A 27518-nucleotide genomic window follows, 5' to 3' on the forward strand; every position below is an offset into this window, starting at 1 on the left:
TATATATATATATATATATATATATATATATATATATATATATATGTGTGTGTGTGTGTGTGTGTGTGTGTGTGTGTGTGTGTGTGTGTGGTGTGTATTGTCGAGTATCAAAATGCGGTACGTACCCAGGCCTCTTCTATCATAGATTTATGTCGATATATGTTTTAACAGGTTAGAGTATGATTAATAAGTACATAAACGCAAGTAAATAGTAGATAAGGTTTAGCATTTCCCAGAACTCATTAACGTACTTATAGCAATTTTGCATCACACCCGTAAAGTGGGAAGAAGGTTTATCGGTTTACTGTACTCATTAGCGTTCACATATATCTTCATCAACAGCCCCTAATCATTACGCAACATCTATCGTTTTAATTACTCTCAATGGTAGTTACGTTTCCCGCATCTATCATGTGTTTTTCATGTTCATTATCGGCTTTTGTGGTCTGAGTCATGATTTCTCTCTCATCCATCGTTGCAGTATTGGCTCATTCCACTGTCAGCTTGTAGCTGATTAATGTAAGTCAAGTGTGGACTTCTGTTTCCATGACTCGGGTTCCACAGTAAGAGTGTTTGTACTACTCCACCCCTGTTCCTCCAACAGTGGCCTACAAAACGTGTCCTTTGCCATGTTGTTTCAGCAATCGGCAGCATATTCTTGTATAGCTCACGGTTTGAAATTCTTTGTGTCCATGAGATGTTTGAGGCATTTTTCAGCATTCTTGTGTATGAGCCATTTCACCTTCTCTCCTGGGCATGTGATGCGAAGACCAGTAAACACCTTAGTTTACCAGGCATACCACCGGGAGTTCCAAAACCCTAGACCCCGGGGAAGACCACCCAAGAAGTGGAAAGACCAGATTCAGAGTGACACAGGACTTACCCTAAGAGAAGCAGAGACTATTGCCCTTGATACAGCTGGCTGGAAGTACCTGACGGAGGGGAGCAAGGGGCCTGTGCATATAGGCAGGTAGGCAGGCCATGGTTTTTGTTCGGCTGGGAGACGCCCCTGATTGGGTAAGTGATGTATTTGCCGTTAGCCACGATGGCGGATCGAACCGCTTCATCAGCGGCGATTCCCGGCGGAGTCCCAAGGTCGGCAGGACATGCCACACGGCAGAGGGGAAAGCCACTGTTACACGGCAGAAGGGAGAGCCCTTGCCACATATATGGCTGAATACGGCCTTCCCGAAGACTAACCTAACCCAGGTGGACGTGCAACTGGTCGTGGGGCGATATGGCGTATAACGACAGAGCGTTAGGCTCGGAACCAAGAGGTTCGAATCCTACCATGCCTCCGATCTTTTGCCCTTGGGAAAAATACGAATTTCCTCGCTTTACTCAGGTGAAAATGAGTATGCCTGTTCGTACATGCGTTTGTCTGCGTTGGTGGCGGCATAAATATAAGTTAAAAAATTGAGTGTGCCGTCACCATGTCTTGTGATAGATGTTGGAATAGTGGAATAGAAAAAAAAAATGGTCGTTGCTTTAGAAAAAAGTTAAGCTGGATTTTGTGTGGACGATATTGGGAGACCGTGAGATTTCCCGCGGGTCTGCTGAGCTTACGTCTGTGCGTCATGCAGAAATCTCCCTGCCTAACCGCTCAGCACGGCTATATTACTAGCCCACTGCAGCACTGTCCTGGACTATTATTGTTTCAGCATCTCCGAGTACATGTGTCGCAAAAAAAAAACCCCACTACACATCGTGAAGTAAATGATGGCATCTTACCCTCATCTTACATTCTCTAACCTTTTGGTAAAGTCGGATTACTGAGTTAGTAACCAAATATGCACACATACACTATGCATTTATATTTGATGACCATGCCAATATATATATATATATATATATATATATATATATATATATATATATATATATATATATATATGTGTGTGTGTGTGTGTGTGTGTGTGTGTGTGTGTGTGTCTGTGTATAAGCAGATCTAACATTAATATTACCATAGTTGACATCTGATGACAGAAGATCATGCGGGGCGCGGCATCCTGACCTGTAGTGCCCTGCTATAAGCCGGTGTTTACGGTTCTACGTCGTTGATATATATAAACCCTGGGGCGGTAAGCTGCCCCCAAGGCCGCTCAGTGTCCGCGGATAGATAAGACGACTGCCGCGGTAAGGCCGTGTTGATTTAACCTTTAAAAAAATTATGGACGACATCTACACGCGCATGAATTTTCGCCCCCCCCCAAGTTTTCAATCATACTGTAAATTGCACAAAACAGTTACAAAATCAGCAGATATATACCGTAAGTTGAAAAAAAATATTGGAAAATGATAACGACGTGCTAGAATGCCAAAATCAAACGAAAAAGACGAAAATGTAAAGAAATTAATTTGAAGACTAGATTATTCTCCATACGATACTTCGTGTCATTTGGTAAACCTTCATAACCACGTAGATTTCATAATGAAAGCAACTTTTTTTTTTGGCCAAACTTTTTTATTCACACGCTTGCATCAGTTTTGGGGTTCCCAGAGGATGTCATCCACATAATCACATCAAAATGCCCTAAACTGCACTCTGTAAGCCGCAGATTAGAGCCAAACTGCTCATGACTCCGGCACGAGATGGGCGCTTCCATCGGGCGTACCACAGTAAGAGCCATCTCGCCTGTCACCCACAGAAACTGATCCCGGGAAAATCTCTGAAGGGTTTGACGAATAGCCGGTACTTAGACTATCAGCCGGACCAGGGAGGTACGGATTGGAGCTAGTCCAGCCGTAAATGGGCCGATGAATGCTAAGTGCTTCGGCAGAGTCTCATAATCTTCACAATAGACTGTGTACTCTGGTTACTGGCCCCGCGCCAACTGACTCCAGTATGGCCCTTGGGCAGTGCAACGATTAGGCTACAACATTCTATTACTCAATCGTGGCACCCTCCTCGTGATCATGTGTAATGATTTTCTAAAACATTGAAGGCCCTGAACTAACTGGACTTGCAGTGTAACATCTTATATCTGAATTTCTTTCAACGTGTCTGTGCTTATCTGTACTTATAACTAAAACTAGACTTCTACCTGTCTGTATTGAAGCGATCAGCGGGACTTGCTTTCCTAAATGCTGCCAGTCGCACAAAAGGATGCCGTGGATAGATTCAGATTCAGGTATATTTGGTATGACGACCGCATGTCTAGGGACTGGCAAACGAAGAGCAGACAATGTTTAGGCTCTCTTCAATATTTTCTTTCATGTTTTTATCCAGTATTTTCTCTGAGCCTCAGCTACAATTAAAGGAGTGATTATTGTGATTATGATTCATAAATTCAGCCCAGTTTTGGCTCTTGGCGATTTTCATCCTCGTATATAGAAGCATTCTGCTTGGTACATGTTCGTCAGAACACTTTGTCATTGAGGGTATTCTCTTCATACCATCAGCATCCATCACCTCTCCGTACATGGTTAGACTATAGACGAAATCATCAAGGCTTTGTGCTTCATCACATGTCCGTACAGACGCATATAATCAGAAAGCTCAACTCGCGCCGCACGAGGCACGTTTCCACCCGTGTAGAACCGCCATATAAGCTCTCAAGTCCCGCATTTCCCACAACTTATGGGAATTAATGCAATATTAATCGATAGATATTAGTTTGCAGTGTTCAGGTAAGCGTTCATTAAAAGCTTTCTTGATAACACGCGACCCAATTACGTCCTGATGATGAATGGAGGGACGGAAACAGCCGCGCACCTCATTGCGCCAGCGGAATCTGCTGATGTCAGCAGTTTAATCTACAACAGCCGGTACTGACGCGTGTGATGCTGCCGAGTGGGAGACTGTCCCTGCCAAGTTTCTGTGCTATATCGTATTGCAGCGTTGCACTGATGCAATTCAGCGGGCAGATTACCAAGGAGCGGCAGTGTAATTGCGTTCTCCTTAAGATAAACCATTGTTATTGTGTTACCATAGACAGAGCCTTGCGGGGACCGATGAAACATGCTATGGTCAATGACAGGATCGTTTACCCGCCCTTAGCCAGGTAGCCTTATATACAGTCTGATCGTGGTCGGGGCCGAAAGAGCTCTGTCCCGCCCACCTTACATAGGTTTCCCGGTGTGTATTTCACCAGAGATTGATTAGCCCTCCTCGAAAACCAAATTCCCAAGCATACTGCTATTAGCGTAACACTCCTACCGGGACGGCCTGTTGCACTGGGCGGGGGAAGCTATTAGAGCCCCCGAAGGCACAACCTGCCCGAACACCCCAATACCCCCAATCACGTAGGACTGGATACCAGGCTATTAGCCAGGCGGAAGACTGGGTCTTCTGGAATAATGGTTTCTCTGGGCTGCACTCTGAACCACTTTCTGTCCGGTGTTAATACATAACTCCTCTGCCCAGATATTCAAGGCGTTACCACAGAGAGATGCGTACATGCATTGTATTCAGGAACGTGCTTGCAGCTTGTTCAATGCGCCAAATGGGTTAGAGCCAGGATCAGGCATGGTTCTAGAGTGTGTAAAACCGATGTAGTCCCCCCCCGCGTTTCATAGGATGTAGATTTTCCCCAGACTCAGTTATGTCTACGCGTGGACTATCTAGAATCGTGCATGAGCATAGTTCTGGATAAAACACGGTTCTGGACACAACAATGCTCTATTATGTTCCAAGATGCAAATTGCTACTGACTCGCATGACGAAAAATATAAAGAATATGCAATGTAGATATAACTTTGGAGCTGGTGACCGTGGCTTTTTCCGTTATGTCGTTCATTCAGACCACCCGCAATTTCACCGATACCCCGTGTTTCTTAAAAAAGACAACAGTGCCGAATTCTATTTCAATTCCATTCTAGTATTCTCTGGACGGGGTAATTTCTGGACGTGCTAATGATACGCACTAACATACCCCTACCGTGATTGTAAAATCACAAGTAGACGCGAGTCTAGGAGATGACGGTATAATAGACAAAGACAGCTTTTCACCGATTACGCTGTGTCTCTAAAATAATAATCTCCAAGCAGATCCCTCGCGGTGGCAAAAAAGACAATATCAAATTGGCCAGGCAGTAGCCATTAGCCAGAGAAGCTCCGCGGCCACCGACAGGAAAAAAAACGGCCATATATAAAAAGGTAACGATCATTCCCCACAACTTCTGCTTGGAGAGTATAAAATAAGACAACAGCGGCGAATGTCTATTCTATCCCCACCTATGCCTATTTCACTTCTGGACGTACCGGTGATACTGACTGAAAGGCTCCAGCCATAATTGCAAAATCACAAGTGAACGCAAGTCTAGGAAGTGACAGTAATGTAATATAGACAAAGGCAGGCATGTACTCACCATGTCTCCGTGCTGGCGGTGGAGTCTGTGCCGGCGGTTTCCAGGCTTGTCGCCGCAGAGATGAGCGCGAGAGTCGCGAGGGCTAACATCGCAGGGTCGGCCTTCATAGTGCTGGGCTGGATGCTGACTTACAATGTAGAGTCTCAGACAACACTGATCATACCTGTACAGACAGTCAGGGGCGTACTCACACAATCTAGGTGTGCTGCACAGACTCACTCACTGATCATACATGTACGGAAGCTGGTGTGTTACACCGAAAGGCGGTTATACCGGCTATACAGATAGAGATACAGGCAGGGTGTGCCAGGCAGTCAGTCATACTCACAAGTCGTGCACACGCCTGCAGAGGCAGTCACAGGAGTGTGTTAACTGACAGGCAGGGCGAGCACACCCGGGTTATCCACAAGACTCTTCCTGTGTGGACGATGCAGTCCTCCGCCAATAAGTCATAACTGTCCACGAGGAATAGCTAATTATCTCTATCGATGCGCTGACTTCCACGTGACGGAACGCAGGTTGGCTGCGGTTCTGGGCGAGCCGACTCCACTACTGGCCGCTGTCGGAGGGGAGTGAATCGCGTCATTATGTTAGCACACACCCACGTGTGCAGACGTCATCTGAGCAGCAGCCAATCCTCGGCCGGCAATACGTAGGAAACTCGATATCCTAGCTTCTTCAAGACGGCAACGTTTCCGATCGAAGAGCTTCTCGGGTCTTACGTAAGGCCTGCCGCCGACGTAACGCACCCAGTCATTGCACAGTCTGGGTGATACATCAATACGGGTCACTGATCACTTACTTAGACTCATCAGACTGCGGCATATAAAGCGTAACTATGGGGCTGTGATGAATAATGTACTAATTGCCTCCATGATCTGTCTGTGAGTGTGTGTGCTGTCTGTGAGTGTGTGTGCTGTCTGTGTGTGTGTGTGTGTGCTGTCTGTGTGTGTGTGTTTGTTTGTGTTTGTCTGTGTGTGTGTGTCTGTCTGTGTGTGTGTGTGTTTGTGTATGTGTGTGTGTGTTTTGTGTGTGTTTGCGTGAGAGTGTGTGTGTGTTTGTCTGTCTGTGTGTGTCTGTGTGTGTTTGTGTGTGTGTGTTTTGTGTGTGTTTGCGTGAGTGTGTGTGTGTGTGTGTTTGTCTGTCTGTGTGTGTCTGTGTGTGTGTGTGTGTGTGTTTGTGTATGTGTGTGTGTGTTTTGTGTGTGTTTGCGTGAGAGTGTGTGTGTGTGTTTGTCTGTCTGTGTGTGTCTGTGTGTGTGTGTGTGTGTGTGTTTTGTGTGTGTTTGCGTGAGAGTGTGTGTGTGTGTTTGTCTGTCTGTGTGTGTCTGTGTGTGTGTGTGTGTTTGTGTATGTGTGTGTGTGTGTTTTGTGTGTGTTTGCGTGAGAGTGTGTGTGTGAGTGTGAGTGAGTGTGTGCTGAACGTGTACAGGATTCTCCTCACGTGAAACACCCATCAGTGAAGGACTGTTTGTACGGCTGATGTGGCGCGGCGCTGTCCGTGTCAGAAGTGACGGAGATAACACCTGTTGTTGGGAACATCATTACCCGATGGTGCCGCCTCTGGTCACGGCGCTGTTTGTCATACAACCCGCGAAGGGACTGTATTATCTGGCAGCATATATGGGGTAATGTTGGCTCTTTAGGGAATGTTTGTCGCAAATGGGCTATTTAGCAGCGCGGATGACATTGTGGTTGCTTTTTGGATGCCGTGACTTGGATCATCGGAGACAGACTCAGTTGGAATAGTCTGACCCACAAAAAGTACATTATGTGTGTTTTTATGGATGCTAGGAATCTCTATGTGAAAAGGGACACTGTGAAGGGCATTGTATTTGTGTTCATTGGCAATGATACAAGTCAGTACGTGGGTCAGCACAGGGAGACTCAGCTAGTTAAGGCTGACCCACAAAAGTACAGACGTAATACAGACAGGATCTATGGCACACAAACCTTGCAATATTAGGAATCGCTGATCCTTCATCAAATATGTTAAGAAAATCCTCGGAATAACCTATATTTTACTTCTGTTGTCGTGGAAAGTATTACTGATTGCAGAAGCCCGGTCCCAACACGAGCTGCACGTTCCTTCATTTCGGGCCGATTAGCTGACGTTACGGGCCAGTGGATGTTCCTGATGCGGAAGTTAATTACTCTAGAGGAAAACAGTATTACCTACCGATGGAATCATTACTTTATTACTGTGGAAACATCAAACGATTGCAAAGCTACCAAAGGTTGTGCTCGTCTTCGGAGTTGTAACACTATGGTTGGTTGGTGTAAAACAGTTCTTGTTGTAATTGCAATTTCGTACATAAAGATACGTAGTACATGTACTCGTATGTGGGTTTCACTGCTTATTTGCAATTGCTTGTTTTCCTTTAATATTGTACGCAGTCGGAACTATAGTCTCTATAATGTAAAGCTCTATTGAGTACTGTTTGAGATCGTTGTTCATTATAGTGGAAAAAAGGATTGAAAAAATACCAGTCGATTGTGCACCTCCCTTCTGTTCTTGTCGCTGTTGTTGTAATGTCGCGTACAGTGATAATGAATACCTCCTGTGCAGGCTCCGGGGCGGGTGGAGATTTTGATACAGCGTTTTGAATAGCTTATAACTTAGCCGGCCATCCTACATCCAGCCGCCGAGAAAAGGTTCCATTCCGCCCACGAACCTTCTCGTTAATACTATAGTATAAGGCTATGACACCAGTCTGGTTCTGTGTGGCTGATACCGGCACACAGACAGCCGTCCCAGGACAGCCCGCCATGTGTCCCGCCCTAATGGAGATGTAAGTAGATAGTTACGGCGATTATCGCGGCGTACGACTGGTTCCCGGGACGGCTGCAGACGTGCGGTACCCGACTGGCTTCTGCTACAAGCTTTTAGTGAAGATGAACGGTTTATTACCTCTTTTATGTCTGTTATAGTTACGGTTGTGGTCTTGAGTTCTGTTGATCGGTGGCGGCGAACAGCATAACCCAAGAAACTATGCGCGGATTGTTAAGATATTTGGTATCTTTTTGGTATCTATGAAATGCATGATCAGAATTGAGCCCCCCCCAGCGACTTTCTGTACATCTGCATCGGAGCTTCCTGTATCCATTTTTTGGTTAACAGGGCCATGATGCACAACAGCTGCCCGCTCACACTCACACAGTAGTTCTGTACTTAGGCAAGGTCCGCGTATCTTGTAACCTTCGTGTATGTGGTTATTTGAATACACCGAATCACAATACGTGAGGGGCCCGGGGAATGATATAACCGCAGACTAGCTAGAGGTCAAAATGGTCTCCCCGCAGGCTGGGAGGTAGTGGCAGTTAGAATATGCACATACTTTTAAGTATTTCTTTTTAATTTCTATAACTGATTCTGTACGAGAAATTCACAGTAGGTGCTTCACGGAGGTGTGAAATCTTTGATTTTGATTTATTTTATTTTGATTTCTTGCATTTGTGATGTATGGTGACGCGGCTTTCCTTTCTGCAGAAATCAATGCAGCCCGACGGTAATTGCCCAATCTATTACACATGGGTAATGACAATGCCGGAACAAACATGCAATCTGTCATAGGGTTAAATACAAGCACGCCTAACCGTTATAAAGTTGATATGTGCGCGGTGACACGTCTTGTTGCGTTATGATGAAACACTTGTGTAGAAGGTTTGGCAGGTGCTACAAGCGTGAAAATATACACAGTGATCAGCGCGTTATTTCCTGTCATATAAAACTGCCAACTGCGGTGGTTACTGTGATGGGTGCTTAGGGCGGACACTTGTGGGGAAAACTGCCTTTAAAACACCGCTCTTCCCTCGCGTCCATCCGTGCAATTTATTCATGGCAATAAACTTGCGCGCCGCCCCATTCCGCGCTTTGAGAATGCCACACTTACAGTTCATTGAACCCGAGAACATGCTGTGATAGATGCACATTCCTACAACACATGAATAGATGTGGCCTCTAGCTATAGGGCGTCAGAATAAAAGCACCGACAAGAAACAGAAGATCTGTCTCCGTGAAACATTTACTTTGTTGTGTGCAGTTTTCCTGTTTTATTCATTATTGTGAATTTGTCGTTGATTTTGTCGATGCATTTTCCTCCCGATTCACATCAGGCAACAGACATAAAGATAGCAGGAAATTGAAGACAATAAATAAGAAAACCTTCGCTGGGACCTTTCAGTGAGCTTACACCTAACGTCCTACCAGTGTCCCTTCTTTCCTAGCTACATTAATTTGATGTTTAATGTATAATATTTCATGTTAATGATGTTCATTATTGCAATTTGTTTTGTATTCAATATTGTAATCTGTATTTATATTGTGCATGTTGTGTTTGGGAGGACAACTTGTAAAGGTGTCAACGCACCTGTTTTGTCCTCCCCTCCACTTGTATATCTGATGGTAAACTCAAATGAACAATCTACGGAAACACAAACCCACAAAAACAGGCACACTGAAAACAAAACCTCCGTATACGGAGGTAAACGTTCTACCCTGTTGGATCGCTCCCAAATGACATGAGTTTATCCGTAAGTCCATTATTTAACCCCCATTAGACTCTGCTGCCGGATCGCAGTTTGATTACTCCTGACGCATGAACTCTGCCCTACATACCGGGAGGGAGCGCCACCCCTGCCCTGATGACCTAGTAACGAACCCCTGGTGGAGCCCAACTGTTAACCTGAATGGCACCATTTACAGGTAATTCATTGCTCTCCAAGCAGAGGTTGTCGGGAATGATCGTTAGCTTTATATATGTGGCCGTTTTTTGGTCGCTACCCCCACCAACCCGTCGGTGGCCGGCCGGCGACCTTCTCTGGCTAATGGATACTGCCTGGTCAATTTGATACTGTCTTTTTTGCCACCAATAGGGATCTGCTTGGATATTAGTAATTAATTACCCTGTGTACTCTCCTAGCGCGTAGAATGCATCATGTTTCGTCGTTATTTTGCCTACTAGGCGAGCAGCTTCTTCAAATGACAGTTTTACCAAACGCCATCCTTATTATATACAGACATTCTCGCTTGGACCCAGATCTGTTATAAGATTTAACTAGAGAAGTAACATTTGCAAAGCAACTGCATAATGTTTACCTTCGGACATGGTCTGCTCTGTTAATTCTTACTCAAACACATTCACATACATGTACTACAAGTAGAGCTGTGTACCTAAACAAATTTTAGGTACAGGTACAGGTACAGGTACACAGGTTTAGGTACAGGTCTGGACCTGAACCTGTACCTGAACAATTCGACCAATTTATATGCTCTTCTAAACTCCTTCATTAACAAAAAAACATAAATAAACTTGATAGTTAAGGTTTATTCTTTGTTTATGGCGAATGCTCAGATAAAATATAGGCAAAACTAAGATGTTTTTGTTTTCATGAACACACTGTACTTACACAGGCACCCATTGTTAACCAGCTATTTAAACATTTGAGGTCACAAATAGGCATAAAATTAGTGTGAAATTGTTTAGGTACAGTACCGGTACTGAGGGATTAGGTATTTTGACCTGTACCTAATCAATTTTTCCGGTACAGTATCGGTACTGCGTACCGGTACACAGCTCTAACTACAAGTATATGGTGACAGGAGCAGAGCAGACCATGAAATTGAAACATTATGTAACCCAACACCAGTCACCATGGTGACACGTCAACAAATCATGTCATTGGTCAGGTCAGAGGTTACTGGAGAAGATGAAGAGGAGGAAACTAAGCAAAAACAATATGAACCTCCAGGAGAATACTTACACGTACGTATCAACAAACATTATTCATCCAGGGCCTGAAGGCAACTGCAAGACTTAACTTAAGGTACATTTTATAACTCCGTGAGATAAAGTACTCACAGCCCACAGCGCTAGCGGCGAAAACTCACCGCCTTGTCGGAAGCAATAATAAAGTCTTTATCTCATGGTGATAGGGCAGTTCCTCTTCGCGCCATTGACGTAACGAACGTCCGTTTGTCCCCCCAGGAAGGCTCTGATGTGTTTGTTTTCCCCAAGAGACGCGCGATAACCGAAATTGGGTCTTTTAATCGGACTAATTTCGCAGCCTCCGCGTTATTTCCTTTCTGTGTGAACCTCGGAGGCACAAAGCCTCGACTCGCCGCTGCTGCTCTGCAGACAGTGCTTTTGTGTATGTATCTGCTACTTAATTGATCACCTTTACTTTAAGGTAGTGTTTAATGGTGCCTGAGGACTTTGGGGACATCTTAAAAATACTAGTTAGAATTACTTTTGGTCATTGAATTTTTTCATATAAGTACCTTATTGCAAGACAATAATTTATGCAAATTTTTATGACGTCACGATGACGTAATCTGGAGTTATGAGCCACGCCCCCTTTTTAGAAAAATCAATTTTCCTGGCCAGTGCTTTGGTTTTCATTGACCATATTTTGTAGAGAGGCGCACTATAGTAATAGCAAAAAACGTACGTCAGGATTTTTTTCTATCTTTAAATGTTGATTTTTTAATGAATTTTTTTCGTAAATTTTAACAATGCCATACGCCAGCGGCCCTCCCCAGCACATAAAGCGGCGCAGCGCGTCGGCCTGACGTACGTTTTTAGTTTAGAAGCTTATGTTTAAAAGAAAACAATTTTTTGTCCCTTTTCATTAGCAGTTTTGCCACAGTTTTGATCTAAAAATGCCGTATATGCTGTATGGGTTACATAAATGTCCATTTTGGAGCCAAAAAGAGCCGAAATCGCCAGGTTCTGGTCTGCATTCCAAAGGCCCCGATGACTTCCGGTAAAATGCGGGTCATTGACCCTTCAGCACGCTGTATTTACCATTCTGAGCCGCGATTTAGAAAAACAGGCCGGGGATACGAACAGTAAAAAGAACAGCCCAAGCATCCCCATATTCTTAAAGCGTAGGGGAGTCACGTGACCAAACCAAAATGGCGGACGACGACGTGGATGCCGCGAAGGACGCTGTGCGGTTTGCGGCAACATTTGGGCCGCTAGACAATCTTTTAAACGGCTATACCCTACGTAGTTTTGCAGGTGGACTTTCATGGACTATTCTGAGACCTTTCTGGAGAAAAACCGTCCGCGTTTTCTGGAGTTACGGATTTGTTTTTGATGCCTACCCCCGAAGTTCTTTGTTATGTTACGGAAGCAGCAACATACTCGGAAAAAGACTGAAAAGTTACCGGAGTAGATAGCCCTGGAGAAAAGCCTGCCCGTACGTGGTATGAGATTACTAGCGAATATAATTTTGTTGATTATGTGAATTTCTGTTGAATGTTGTCCTAGTAGACGTGTGCTTACAGTATATGATTTTTTTACGTACGGAGTTTTATCTGCAAATATGGACGATCCGTTATAAGCTGCCACCGCTGTAAACCGTAAAGATATGTTCGTCGTTACAGTAAGATAATTTGTGTATGCATTCCGCTCTAAGATAGCTTGAAGTTTGTTTGTATTGTATTTCTTTGAATAAAAAAAGAACGTTGCAGATTGGAAATCAGTTCTTGTGTCATGTTTGTTCAAGTACTAGTATCTTCTTCCTACAACTGCATATAACAGTTACTACCGGTAGTATATTTGCAAACATTTTGCAGTCGAAACAAACTCAAACGTTCCTTTTGGCAGTCAAATGTTTTTGGCGTAATCCATGCCTTTTTCTTGGTGATTTCTGTGGTATATTTCCAGTTGAATATGTGTTCCGACTTGATTAGCCGGCATGGCAGGTTTTCGTAAATTCTTTGCAGTTACTTGGTTACTTAGCGGTCTACAAATAACATGATGTACTGTATTTACAAACGCTAAGTAAGTATCAGGAAAATTGTCTTTTCCTTTCCCAATGGCAAAGTGAAGCTCACACACACTGTGACAGTTCACATTCCTTGCTTCAAGTGGCCCAGGGGACTCGTGCTTTCGCTTCAGAGGGGCCGGGGGGTGTGCACATTATTTGGAAGAGCACTCCATATTTGGAAGAGCACTCCATATATGGGAGCCCGGATGGTAGATGGCGCGTAAAAATTGCGAACTTTGTCGTTCAATTTCGCGGTCAAAATGTGGCCCTGGCAAAAAATATGTTATAGATTATAAAAATAGACCAAAAAGTCTACCATGTCAGATAGAGTTTTTTTTCTATACTAGTATTTCCAAAAAGTCCTCAGGCACCCTTCAATATGACCTTAATCTAAAGTCAACTCTCAAATACGCATTATTACACAGCTATATCTTTCTGAAACTAAGCGATTTAACAACTGATCTATATTTCGGTATAAATTTATAATATCTTAATAGATAAACTTAGCTCTCTTGTTACCTGGACGTTACCCATGTTTTGTGATGTAATTTTTATGTTATGTTTAGTGTTGATGTGAATATAAGCATATTGCTTGAGTGCATGCGTTACCACTATGCATTGTATCATTTGCATGTTGAAATAAGAAAAAAGACAGGACTGGATGCAAACAGCGTCATAAAAACTCCCTCACGGCTATATTTCAGGCAAAGCGTCCGATTCGGCAGCAGATAGCCGGGCGAATCAAACTTTGACGGCCGTAAACAGGGATCACCTCGATATTGGCTCCTCCGTCCCCGTATATCAGCACAGGGCGGGTCTAAATCAACCACTCGGCAAAGTGGGCGCAAATAAAAACCTAAAGGACTAGAATTATTCATGGGGCTCGTAAAGCTGCATGTCAATAGCACACGGGTTAGATCTGACACAGGAAATAAGTCTGTCAGCAAAAATATCGGATGGTGTTTAACGCTAGTATTTTGGAACTTCCAATAGTTCACTATGGGTTCAATAGTTCAATGTACTTGAGCCCGTAACCGATGAACGTGCCCTTGTGGAAGCCTGCTACTGATACTGTATTTATCGTTTTTTACGTGGTCAGTAACGCGAGGTCTCCTGGTATCGACACCCTTCCCCGTGAAATAGGATGGTCTTTATAGAAATGATGTCTTGAATAGAAGGAAGAAGTCCACAGGAGGATGCGGAAAATAAACAGAATGATCTTTTACACTAAAGTCAAGGAAGGCATTGGCAATAAGCTGTTTTATCACGTCGGGTAACAGATGCATTTCATGGTCAAACCGCTAGGGTGCAGGCCTTACAACAGTTTTGTGGCCGTTGCAGGCACCAATATTGTATCCAGAACCGTGCCTATCTTGTTCTAAGCCCTAATGGGCTAGGGTAGGATCATACACGGTTCTGAATCGTCCCCACGTATATTAATAGTCTCCAAGAACGGATATTTGTCTCAGACACGGTTTGGGATATCCAGAACCGTGACTGAGCATGGTGAAGCACGGGTCTGGATACAACAACCATGCCCAATCCCGAATCAGTTCACGTAAAAAAAACAGCAATGACATACCAACATTCTCCGTAGATAACTCAATAATCAGCAGAGAAATGATTCTACAGAAAGGCGAGGTAATAAGTTCAACTATTTCAAACAAAGAAGGGAGAATATTGTTCCAGGTAATTAAAAAATCAACAGCGGCGATGAAAATAACATTTATTGCATGTTTATGCACAAAAGGCATTCCGAATTAGCATTCGCATTCAGAAGGCATTGCAACTAATATTTGAAAGTATAATACAAAGCAAATGTTCTACACTACACCAAAATCAAAAGTTAACGTGGCGAGTCTATTTTCTTAAAACACATATAAACGAATTCACGTTTTTCCGGTTACATGGGTGTTTGCTTTCTTTCCTTCTTTCTTCTTTCTTTCTTTATTTGCACATATATAAAAAAAATTCATGATTAAATAATAGCATTCAAAGAATATGCGGGGTAGGCCAGAAACCTAGGTGGTTTTTCAAAGGGCCTACCCCAAACAAAGGTAACTTAAGACAAAACATATTTGAATTAAACATCAAAATTAAACAATGAAATAATTGATTAATTAAACAAAATCAAGACACAGAAATAATAACTGGAGTGTGTAAACTCGTTTGCATCTATGAAAAGAAATGTAAACAAAAGTCTTATACATGTAATTCAGGTCGCTGTTACAGAATAAACTGATTAGATAATTAACATAAAAAATGTTGCTATAAGATATGAGAACATGTCGCTTATTGCTAGATAAGAACATCTCTGTCCTAACCGTAATGCATTGACAAGAGAATGATAAGAACTATTTTTAATTCCAATCTAATATAAGTTTTTTTTTTTACTGGAGGATAAAATTGCCTCTCATTACTACATCATGAAAATTCTCAACAGTAATTTCTCCTGTTAAACCTCTGGCTTCTATTCTAAGGCTGTTTTCCGGCACCCAGCTTTAAATGAATCTCATAACCTTTGTAAATACCACTGATTCTAATTATACCTGTCGATGCCTATTCTAGTAAGGCCCTTTATGTATACAAAGGAAGTCTTCAAAATCATAAATGTCACCGATTCCAATTACACGTCTCAGTACAAGCTCTTGTTCTTTATTTAGTAGTGTTCGCATCAGATTGAAAATGTCATAGAGTCCAATAACATCTCAGAATGCTGCTGTTTCATAAGCTAGAAAATGTCAAGGATTTCGATTAAACTTGGCGATGTTTTTTTGTGTGTTTTTTTTTTCACTTTGCATGTCGAAGTTGCCAAATCTTTTATTTCACAGAGCGGCGTCCGCCAGCACTTTTCTATAAGAAAGTTTCATACAAACTGGTAAACTGGTCATCGTCTTTCTCAGCTGCTCAATCATTGGTTCATCGCCAGAGAGAATCATTGGTTATCACCTCGACAAGCGTACTTGGGTAGCACATAAAGGAGCACAACGATTCCGTAGTAATTTGATTATGGCGTAAACAAAATGATTCAGCGAAATGGAGGAACTAATATGGATTCAAACATACACAAAACACAGAGGGACTGATGATGGCGTTAAGTGATCTTTACTGTGCACACTGTGCCACGATATTGAGACCCGAGCCGTGCCTTGTCCCAAACCGTGCCCAGGCATGGTTAGGGACACTCGGCGCGTGTTCCAAACCGTGCCTGGGGCAAATCTACATTCTGGGACACGCGTTGGGTTTGGGACAGGCACGGTTTGGGACAGGCACGGTTTGGGACAGGCACGGTTTGGGACAGGCACGGTTTGGGACAGGCACGGTTTGGGACAGGCAAGGGTTGGGACAGGCACGGTTTGGATGCCTCGGTAGCTACTCCACATCCGTTTCGCTCTCACCGTCATTCTCGAACACGTAGCCGGGAGTCGTGTCGTAGTCAGGCTCAAGGGTCCATGGAGATCCGGCAGGGACCCTGAGATGATATTGGAAAAGACACTTGTCGGCAAAAGACACTTATCGGCAAAAGACACTTGTCGGCATAAGACGCTTGTCGACATAAGACACGTGTCAGCAAAAGACACTTACTAGCAATTGCATGTTTTATGGACAGCTACGTCAATTCAGTGTTCCCACGTGTAAAGATATAGTACCCAGCAACTCTATGTACTCGATTTATATTTTACTGCACCAGTACCACCAGTTAAAAAGACACATTTGGCCAACATTGCAGTGTAAGGTTTACACATACCTGGTCCCCCCTGGCCGAGGTGAATGGTGCATCCCGCCAATAGGACCGCGGTTGGTAGGACCTCCGGCGTTGGTATCCCGTGGACCACCGCGACTGCCCTTGGCCTGAAAATCAACGAAGGTTTTGCGTTAGAGTTTTTGCTTCACCTGTTCTGACCACGGTTTTTAAATCATAAATTGCTACAACCACGTTGTTATGAGCTACCAAGTCGCTCTTAATTTCAGAGAAATTTTGTGGGGTCGTGTGTATATAAGTTGAAAATACTTGAGTGTGCCGTCACCTCGTCTGGTGATTACATGTTGGAATATGAAAAAAAATTAGAGAAACTTCTAGACGTGTCTGTAATAAGGAACGAGTTAGGCAAGTTCCACATTGGGATGAGGCATGTTCTGAATTAAAGGCAATATATTTGCTTGTTGCACAGACACCTCCACCCAAAGCTACACATCGTACAATGAGAAACCCGGTTAAGGCGATTAAGACGCATCCTTCAAATCAAAGGCAGTGAAGAACATGTTTGACAACAACTACAGACATTAGTCTCAGCTAGCACATTGCACCCGATACACATAGCGTTTACAGGAGTAAGTGGATAACGGTGTTCACCGTTACTCAGTTAATACTGGGCTGAGATGTTCTCCCCACATCCTGAGAGAAGCGTTAACGTTGGTGACGGTAAAGGTATAACAAAGGCAGGGGGACAGTGAAGAACATGTTTCTAGTCACCTAGAACAGTTAGCCAGTACCATTTGTATAACTGATCCATGGCGCGAAATCCATGGTCTCCCGGCGTCACAAATGTGTACAAGTGTAAACATCACTGATGAGACCAGAACAAGTACATGTAAGTACAATGTACAGGTGTTTATGGATGGTTATCTGTGTTTACCATTTGATGCCGTCTCTTCCTGCCTCCTTCGCCCTCCCCCTGGCGACCTATGTCGGTCCCCGAGGCCCTGGCCTGTAGCTCTACGTCGGTGTGTCTCACCACTGGCGGCACCCTGGCAGCCGGAATGGGCAGAGGACCAGCGACTGTGTCCGGGATCGTCTCATACTGCTGCCCGGGGATGCTCCTGTAGCTCGCGTCGCGACCAGGCAGTGGCTGATCAGCATGGGTCTTCCTCAGCTCGAGCCTGTTTCCTATGCTGAAAATATCAACACACGCGCTTAAGATGGAAATCATTCTTGCCTCCGTGACAAATCGCCAGCCAAATTTTTCAAACAAATGTTAAAACATTTGGTGTTCGGGAGTAGTTCGGCAGTGTTCGGGGGGTCCAATATGACCAAAATACAACTCAAAATTCGATTCGATCCGCATGTAAAAAGGTAGGTGTGGCCTAAATCTGGTCGGACTTTAGTCGGCTTGGAGACCATTAGTAAATTCAACTTTTCGTTCAGTGGGGGATGTGCAAACAATGGCTACCTCCGAGATAAATCGACTGTTGTCAGTCGTAGCGAGAGGTAAACAGATGACGACATGTAAGTTAGTGCAAGGATTCTCACCAGAAACTTTGCGTACCAATCTCCGCGTACGACTACATTATTCACAATATGAAATGCTCAAAGGTTAACAGTTAGATTTTAGGTACAAACAGCTCGTGCCGATTATAACGTTCATAGCTGATGACCATAACTGCTATGTTCACTCTACGATACACTTTTCAATTAGTTTAAATTGCCATAAATGTTACATTTTCTCCATGCTTCGCTGGCACAAGTCTAATAGAAACGTTCCACCTACTACAGAATGGACACTGCCACAGCCAGGACGATCGCCACTCCTGCAACAACGCTCACTGCGATCAGGGCAGCTGGGGATGGATTTCCGACGGCAACAGGACACGAGGAGTTGGGATTGGCTGTTACTACCCCGGATGAGCCAAGACTCGGGGGAGATACACACTCAACTTGGAGAAAGGTAACATTAAGGCATATTGATAATGTTTACCTCATCACACGGTCAAGCTGAACAAACCACTGCTCTGCTTATATACATGTAATCGCACCATGAACGATGAAATGAAAGAAAGTTGTTCATAAAGTCCGATTTGCTACATGATGAACAGTTCATTGAATGGGAACGTGTGTTCCTATGACTCCACCATCCCTAAATATGTCAGTTATAAAATACTGTGTGTCTGGTCCTTCATTTTCTAAAGGGGTTACAATTGTTTTGGGATTTTTTATTTAAGGTCGATTGAGATGCACATGACGTGTATAGTGCATACGGCTGTATGATAATTATGAAAGAAATGTCAGTTGGCAACTCGTACGCAATGAGGATATACAGAGATGTGACGAGACCCCCATGTTATGACCAATGCTTTTTGGCATAACTGCCGTGTCAAGAAAAACAACAACAAAATGTTTACCTCTTGCTAAATTCGCGTCAGGTGTGATACAGAATACTTGACGTTCAGACTAGTAACACTTCATACTGCAATGCATCACATACGACTATTCCTTTGTACTTGCATCGATGTACGTATAGGTTATAAAACAAGAGTGATATTTTCCCTTACCTGACGTTCCGTAGAGGTTCAGCTCTCTAAGCCATGGCTGCCAGCCCGAGTGGGTCTGAGTGACGACGAACCTCCAGTACCGCGCGGTTCCCTGGAACCCGCCGAACACCTGACGATCGCTTGTCCCTCCCCGCACGTTATCGACGGGCTTGACGTCCTCCCAGGTGTACGGACTCGCAGAGAGCGAGTTTTGCAATCTGAAGACTTTGATGTCGTGTATGGTGTCCCCGTAATTGTTGAGCGCGATGCGGGTCAGAGTGTGGGGCGCTGTAAGGTCCAGTATGATGTACCTGTTGTTGGAGTAGCGGTCGGTACCTTGTGGGTTCCAGTAGGTTGCACTGTCCCCATCCAAGACTTTTGCGGCATCATATGTCACTCCGTTGCTGACATGCGGTGTGCCAGCGGAGCTCACGACCCATGACGATTTCCGGGTCAGCCATCCACCTACGGAAGAGGACGCCCACTCGTTATATAGATTCTATCGTAACAGGAAGACAACCTGAAAAGAAAGTTTACTTGGGCTCAAAAAGTGACTACTACGAGGGAGATTGCCTAATCGACACAACCCTGATTAAATAGCTTTGATAGATCTTTTGGCGCCCTATGACTTCAACGTTATAAAACATGTCAGTTCTGCCATTACAATAATTACGGATTTGGCATTGAAATATATCATTCAGTCAATAATTGGACTTACGACACAAATGCAGACCATCTATGATTTCCCTTCCTTTTAAAGACCCAAGAAAACACTTCTCACAAGTCGAGTTTCTAGAGCCTAGCGACCGAACGCTTACAAGACATCTGAAGGCTCGACTTAAGACGAAATGTCAGTCACGTCGTCCGGAAGTATTTTTGTTCCCGACCTTTTCCTTGCCATTTGGTGAACAAAACAGGTAGGTTCATCAACATCTCAGAAATAGATGTGGCACAATAATTAGATATGTGGAAACACGTACCTCCATAGACCCGTACCTCACATAGGGTGAGAATTTCGTAGGTAGGGAGTGAGATGCCGACATATCGGCCGCTCCGACCGGTACAGTCCACTGTGATCTTCTGTCGCCCTGATGTCACGCCGTGGTTCCCGCCGCATTGCGGGTTGGACGTCACGGTGGGAGAGTCGCCGACGTGAACCCGGAAGTTGTTCAGTCTCCCCTGGCAGCAGTCTTGTCGGTTGAAGACGACGACTGTGTCGATGGCTTGTGATCTGCCCAGGTCTACACGCCACCAGGGCCTGCCTTGGTTGTTCGTGTGGGTGCAGGACCCTCGGTGATAGTCCCCGTCAGTGTTGCCGTCCACTGCCCGTTTGGCGACTCCCCCATGCTCCGTACTTGACTGTGCTGTGGGTTTCCCCAAGGCCAGATTGACACCTGCGAAAAAAAGTAACGACACAATGAAGACAAGCTGTGATAGATCGATATGACATGGAATGGTACAGTATTGTGTGACAACAGGATCTGCTTAATATCTACTTCTTGTCTTCAATCTATCTAAAGATGTAAAATCTGACAATTATTCTATTTGTAAATTGCAGCTATTTTTTTAGCTCTAATCAGTAATGCTTTTGGGAATTGCTTTAGCTTTAAAACTTGCAGACTAGTAATATTCGCCAAAAAGCAGTTACTCAAGCAACTGAATATGATTTTGAAAACGTCAGACGTTTCAGCTAGTATCCACTAGCTTTCGTCAGTGACTGAGAGCAGAGGGGAAATGCAGGTTTATAAGCACAACCTATTGATTGATATGCAAATAAAGTGAAGACAAATTTTTGGAACTCGAAAAAGGAACAAATGTCAGACAATTCAAGACAAGATAATGCAAATTAGTCAGAAAGCTCCTGTTATACAGAACAGGAGCTTAAGTGTTGTCTGTTCTCGGGGCTGGGAGTGCCAAATCCCAAGTGCCGGAAAGATCGACCCGTAGCCCCCTTCCCTGTTGCGGGTGGGGTTGTACATTCTTTCATATATTGCCTCTTTAACACCCCGTTCCCACCAGCGTGTTTCGCGGTCGGCAATGTTCTTTGTATCTTACTTGGATACAAGATATAAAGAACATTGCCGACCTATTGCCAACGGCTACTCCTCAGCTATTTTCCACCACCTACAACACAACCAGGGTCACTCTTTCAAACTCGAGTCCACGGATATCTTAGACCGCGAAACACGCTGGTGGGAACGGGGTGTTAAAGAGGCAATATATGAAAGAATGTACAACCCCACCCTCAACAGGGAAGGGGGCTACGAGTCGGTCTTTCCGGCACTTGGGATTTGGCACTCCCAGCCCCGAGAACTCCTGTTCTGTATAACAGGAGCTTTCTGACTAATTTGCATTATCTTGTCTTGACTTGTCTGACTTTTGTTCCTTTTTCGACTTCCAAAAATTTGTCTTCACTTTATTTGCATATCAATCAATAGGTTGTGCTTATAAACCTGCATTTCCCCTCTGGTCTCTCAGTCACTGATGAAAGCTAGTGGATACTAGCTGAAACGTCTGACCGTTTCCAAAATCATATCCAGTTGCTTGAGTAACTGCTTTTTGGCGTATCGTATTACCTGGATGTCTAACCTTCATCACCGTGACTAGTAATATTCTTTCAGAAATACCCTATTATCCACAGTGTGACTACCATTTCATCAGTCAAACGTTTTAAGCAAGCCGTATCAAAACACTACCTACATCTACTGTCCACCCATTTCGACGTTTGCAATATTATTACCTGGTCTAACTGTTAAAACGCTGCCGAACTTAGTCATCCATTTTTTTCTCCTTTCCTAGCTACATATTTTGTATATTTCTGTTTTTTTATTTTTTGTTATAGAGATGTCAGCCTTGTAAAAGATCCTATCCTGTTGCATGACTCCTCCCAGAGTTTCTCTAAAAATATCAAATAAATAAAATGACAGGTGGATATAATGAGCGTCACTAATAACTTAAGTACTTTGTTCAAGTCTTTAAAGTAAAACAGGAAACAAGATGAAACGTCAGGCCCACAGCATGATACCTGAACTTAGTGATGACAGCTCATACTTCACAGTGACCATTGTTTCACGTGTGACTGACATGATCGACGTCTGAACCCAAGTCCTACAGTACAGGTATGTGTTGACTGAGGCAATTACTGTGACAAACAAAAATGTCACCAAAGGATTCTCCAAACCACAAGAATCCGGTCCATTGTCACCAGGTAACCCTATCCACCACTTCGTGACACACGTGAATGAGCTTTCCTGCGGTACATTGGTTGGGCCCCGGGGGGGGGGTACAGGTACACGCACCTAACGGGGTTTCGCGGGGTTACGCCAGGTTTATGTAAAAGTCGTTAAAAACTATAATCTATGGGAACATCTCTGGGTATTTTGTCAATCACTTCCCAACGCGGTGCCACGACACAGATTTTAGTTACCGAGTACAGAACTGTTGGTTTATGCGCTTTAGACGCTTATACTATACAGCGGATACTGCAAGCCAACCTCAGTCTCCTGTCTTCTCCTGGTATCCCATAACTCTAATATTAGTCTATCTGGCGTGTTGTATATAACCTGTTGTCCTAGCACTATCCAGCAGTACAGTTGGGCACACAACTATAATGGGCCGTCCTTGCCAGTCAAAGGAGGGAAGCACGCTTGACTACACTTTACAAACTAACTCACGGTCACATGCACATACCTACGGAACAATACCTTAAATCCGCCCAGCGACGTACCAGAGGCAGCCATGACCCAAAATATCACCTCATCCCTGCACAACAACCCCCTCCCTGCCCCTGCCCTGCGCAGTACAGTTGGACACACAACAAAACAACCCCCTCCCTGCGCAGTACAGTAAGCCCAAAGTACAGTTGGACACACAGTAGACACCCCTGGATGGTTTGCCAGACCCCCCCATCCCCCTCGTACCTCGGCCCAGTAATACCGTAGTACTTTGCTAGTGCCCGGCCTGGCAGTCGGTACATGATAAGCAGATCTTTTGGTATCAAATTGGCCAGTCTAACCATTTGCCCACCCAAATGGTGGGGAAATGGTTACAGACTGGCCAATTTGATACTGTCTTAACCCCAACAAAAGATCTGCTTGGAGATGAGTACATGAGCCGTTGTCCCAGTACTAACCTGCAGTACAGTAGGACACACAGTCCGCAGCACAGTCACAGGTTGTCGTCGCTGTAGTAAATGTACAGTAAATTACTTAAATGTCAAGTAAGAGTAAATGTGTGCACTCAGTTTTAAAGTTAAAGCTTTGTTTTAGCGCAACGTCAAGAAAAGAAGGTATATTGTGTACTAATGTGACTAAAACGTCCACCTGTGGAACTGAAGAAATGTAGTAATAAAAATGGACTTACCTTCCACTCTGCTATCCTGATATATCCAGCAGACGGACATGAGAACAACAAACTGTAAGACTCGGTTGAGTCCGAACGTGCAGAGCAGGAGACCAGAACGCTTCATGTTTTCCCTGTGTCGCCTTCCGCGACAAAATCCGGGCTGTTTTACAGTTTTTAAACCCCAGAATTTCACAGTATCACCGCCGTATAACGCCTAGGCTATCTTCTGCCAGGTCTCTTTGTGAAGTCATGACGGAAATCGGTGTCACAGAACTTCTCAGAAGCGTGAAGACTTATGTTAGTCATTTCTGATCTACACATTGTTCCTCGGGTTGACGTACGTCACGATTAGGAGTGTTCCATTCAACTAGATGGGGGTGTACAGGGATCACTTTTAGAGGCACATGGCGTACACTTATGGCCTTCTCATTTTGTTGTTTACCGAAGGAAAACACATTGTTTTTGTTCAGTTTCTTCCTCTTCTTCTTCTCCAGTGACCTCTGACCTGACCAATGACATGATTTGTTGACGTCTGTCACCATGGTGACTGGTGTTGGGTTACATATTGTTGCAATTTCATGGTCTGCTCTGCTCCTGTCGCCATATACTAGTAGTACATGTATGTGAACGTGTTTGAGTAAAAATTGACAGAGCGGGCCATGTCCGAAGGTAAACATTGTGCATTTGCTTTGCAAATGTTACCTTTCTAGTTTCTTTTGAAACCATGCAAAAATCGATGCGCTTGGAAGACGTCCAAACTACATGTAGCATATGCGGGGCTATGCTGTCTATATAGTGGGAGGAATCCATCCATTCATTCATACTAAGAAAGTGACAACCACGCACGATTCTCAAATTTCTCAACAAATGTCAAATTTGCTCAACATAAAGCAACTTCAATATGAAAATCATGAACAACAACTTAACGATAATCTTTGAACAAAACCAAACATATTAACGGTTTTCCTGTCGCACACATTGCGTATATCATATGATCAATCAGATTTCTCGGATATGCGACAAACGTATTGCAGAATATATAAGCTGCGCTTGGTTCAGCACAGAAAAGGCAAGTTTCGTTTTTAATACTGACATGTATTTAATAATAAAGGTCATCTAGTAAACAGGCTGAACCTATTATATTCTCTGGTTCTAACACACTGTTCCATCACAGTGGTCATTGGTGTTGGAAGTTGTCCTGGGTACCATCCTATTTGTATGCTGGGGCTCCCATACTCACTCCCTAAGAAAATTTTTAGGGAGCGAGTATGGGAGACCCGGCATACAAATAGGACGGTACCCAGGCTAGTTGGCAGTGTTTAGCATGGGGAATTCTTGTTAGGTTTAGGTTTGTCTCGCGTTTGAAATATTTGCCAAGAACCAGAGAAAGAATTGGTTCCGCCCTGCATCAGCTCCATACCTGCACCGGAAGTTCTTTCACAAATTATGGTCTCAGAACCGTATATATATTTATATAAATATATTTATGAATACATCTATAGTATCTGTCAATACAACAAATATAACGGAAGGAACTGAGCAAAAACAATATGAACCTCCAGGAGAATACTTACATGTACGTATCAACAAACATTATTCATCCATGGCCTGAAGGCAACGGCAAGACTTAAGGTACATTTCATAACTCCGTGAGATAACGTGCTCACAGCCCACAGCGCTAGCGGCGAAAACTCACCGCCTTGTCGGAGGCAATAATAAAGTCTTTATCTCCCGGTGATACGGCAGTCCCTATTCCCGCCATTGACGTAATGAACGTCCGTTTGTCCCCCCAGGAAGGCTCTGATGTGTTCGTTTTTCCCCGGAGACGCGCGATAACCGAAATTGGGTCTTTTAATCGGACTAATTTCGCAGCCTCCGCGTTATTTCCCTTCTGTGTGAACCCGGAGGCACAAAGACCCGTCTCGCCGCTGCTGCTCTGCAGACAGTGCTTTTGTGTATGTATCTGCTACTTAATTGATCACCTTTATTTTCTTTTAAAGTCAACTCTCAAATACTCATTATTACACAGCTATATCTCTCCGAAACTAAGCGATTTAACAACTGATCTATATTTCTGTATTAATTTATAAAATCTTAATAGATAAACTTCGTTCTCTTGTTACCTGGACGTTACCCATGTTTTGTGATGTAATTTTTATGTTATGTTTAGTGTTGATGTGAATATAAGCATATTGCTTGAGTGCATGCGTTACCACTATGCATTGTATCATTTGCATGTTGAAACAAGAATTCCGAGATTTCATACCTCCATGAAATATGGGCTTGATATGTAAATGTAAATTTCCTCTTTAATTATGCAAATTACCTCCGCATTAACATGATATATGCATTGTGATGTATGTGAACTTTTGATTAACTTACAGATGTCCCAAGTATGACATTCCCATAATTCACCATTAAGAAATCATAGAATTTTTGCATAAATTATGCAAATTAGGTCATCATTTGCATAATTAGTATCTGTTGATGTTCTGCCTGCCATAGGTTACATACATTGCATGTATGAAAGTAGTATAATGTAAAACACTGTAATTATAGAATTTCCTCATTAATTATGCAAATAAAGTCCTCATTTGCATAATTTGCATTTAATCATGTACATCTCTCTGTCAGCTACCTACACACCAAAATTATGAAAATATGTTGTTCCTATCTTGACTTATTGGCTTTTAAACATTTCGCCAGAAAGTGCCCTGCAGTTCCAGAACAAGCTGCTAGGGGGACCAAACTCACACCACTTACTCCTCACAGGAAAAGCAATCTTTCACCAAAACATCAAGACCATAGCATGTTCAGGACAAAAGATACAAAAACCGGAAGTTCTGCTGCAGTACCAAGGTCATCCACCAGGAGGCCCATATTTGACCTTGACGTTTGTCTTCCTAAGACTTACCAACATACCAAATATCATCATAATCCATAAAGGCGTTCTGAAGTTATGCTGACCACAAAGTTGCGGAAACACAGACAGACAGACACACAGACACACAGACAGACATACATACATACATACATACAGACAGACAGACACGCCAAAAACAATACCTCCATTTTTCATGGAGGTAATAAGAAAAAAGACAGGACTGGATGCAAACAGCGTCATAAAAACTCCGTGCCCATACATCAGCACAGGGGCGAGTCTAAATCAACCACTCGGCAAAGTGGGCGCAAATAAAAACCTAAAGGACTAGAATTATTCATGGGGCTCGTAAAGCTGCATGTCACGAGTACACCGGTTAGATCTGACATATAAAATAAGTCTGTCAGCAAAAATATCGGATGGTGTTTAACGCTAGTATTTTGGAACTTCCAATAGTTCACTATGGGTTCAATAGTTCAATGTACTTAAGCCCGTAACCGATGAATGTGCCCTTGTGGAAGCCTGCTACTAATACTGTATTTATCGTTTTTACGCGGTCAGTCCGTGAGGTCTCCTGGTATCGACACCCTCCCCGTGAAAAAGAATTCTCTTTATAGAAATGATGTCTCGAATAGAAGAAGTTAACACTACACTAGGGTCAGCGTCATCTCGTTTAAAGGAAGGCATCGGCGATGAGCTGTTTTATCACGTCGGTTAGCAGCTGCATTTCATGGGCAAACCGCTAGGGTGCAGGCCTTACAACAGTTTTGTGGCCGTTGCAGGCACCATTGCATCCAGAACCGTGCCTATCTTGTTTTAAGCCCGAATAGGCTAGGGTTAGGATCAGTCACGGTTCTGAATTGTCTCCACGTATATTAATATTGATAGTCTCCAAGAACGTATATTTGTCTCAGGCACGGTTTTGGATATCCCGAACCGTGACTGAGCATGGTGAAGCA

The 27518-nt window shown here is 43.6% G+C and overlaps 2 protein-coding genes across 4 annotated transcripts in view; both read right to left on the reverse strand.

The window, feature by feature from the left end:
• Positions 1 to 5635, reverse strand: part of LOC109479333 — a 61975-nt gene extending 56340 nt beyond the window's left edge. Inside the window, exon 1 of the mRNA XM_019781284.1 lies at positions 5311 to 5635. Within this exon, the coding sequence (XP_019636843.1) occupies positions 5311 to 5417 (107 nt within the window). The 5' untranslated portion in view covers positions 5418 to 5635. The remainder of the gene's footprint in view (positions 1 to 5310) is intronic.
• Positions 5636 to 16369: 10734 nt separating this feature from the next.
• On the reverse strand, positions 16370 to 23951 carry LOC109479413. 3 transcript variants are annotated; one of them, XM_019781383.1, is made up of 8 exons: positions 23697 to 23951; positions 23467 to 23514; positions 20315 to 20728; positions 19356 to 19799; positions 18575 to 18740; positions 17723 to 17978; positions 16834 to 16937; positions 16370 to 16557 (listed from the first exon to the last, which is right to left on the reverse strand). In XM_019781383.1, exons 1-8 carry the CDS (start codon positions 23800 to 23802, stop codon positions 16458 to 16460), a joined length of 1638 nt encoding a protein of 545 aa, XP_019636942.1. In that variant the 5' UTR covers positions 23803 to 23951; the 3' UTR covers positions 16370 to 16457. The 3 variants fall into 3 exon arrangements, with proteins under 3 accessions (XP_019636942.1, XP_019636943.1, XP_019636941.1); XM_019781384.1 differs by having other exon boundaries at positions 18575 to 18698; positions 23467 to 23517; XM_019781382.1 differs by having other exon boundaries at positions 23467 to 23517.
• Between the last annotated feature and the right edge of the window lie 3567 nt (positions 23952 to 27518).

The sequence above is a fragment of the Branchiostoma belcheri genome, unplaced genomic scaffold (genome assembly GCF_001625305.1).
Source record: "Branchiostoma belcheri isolate BF01 breed outbred unplaced genomic scaffold, Haploidv18h27 scaffold48, whole genome shotgun sequence".
Taxonomy (NCBI): domain Eukaryota; kingdom Metazoa; phylum Chordata; class Leptocardii; order Amphioxiformes; family Branchiostomatidae; genus Branchiostoma; species Branchiostoma belcheri.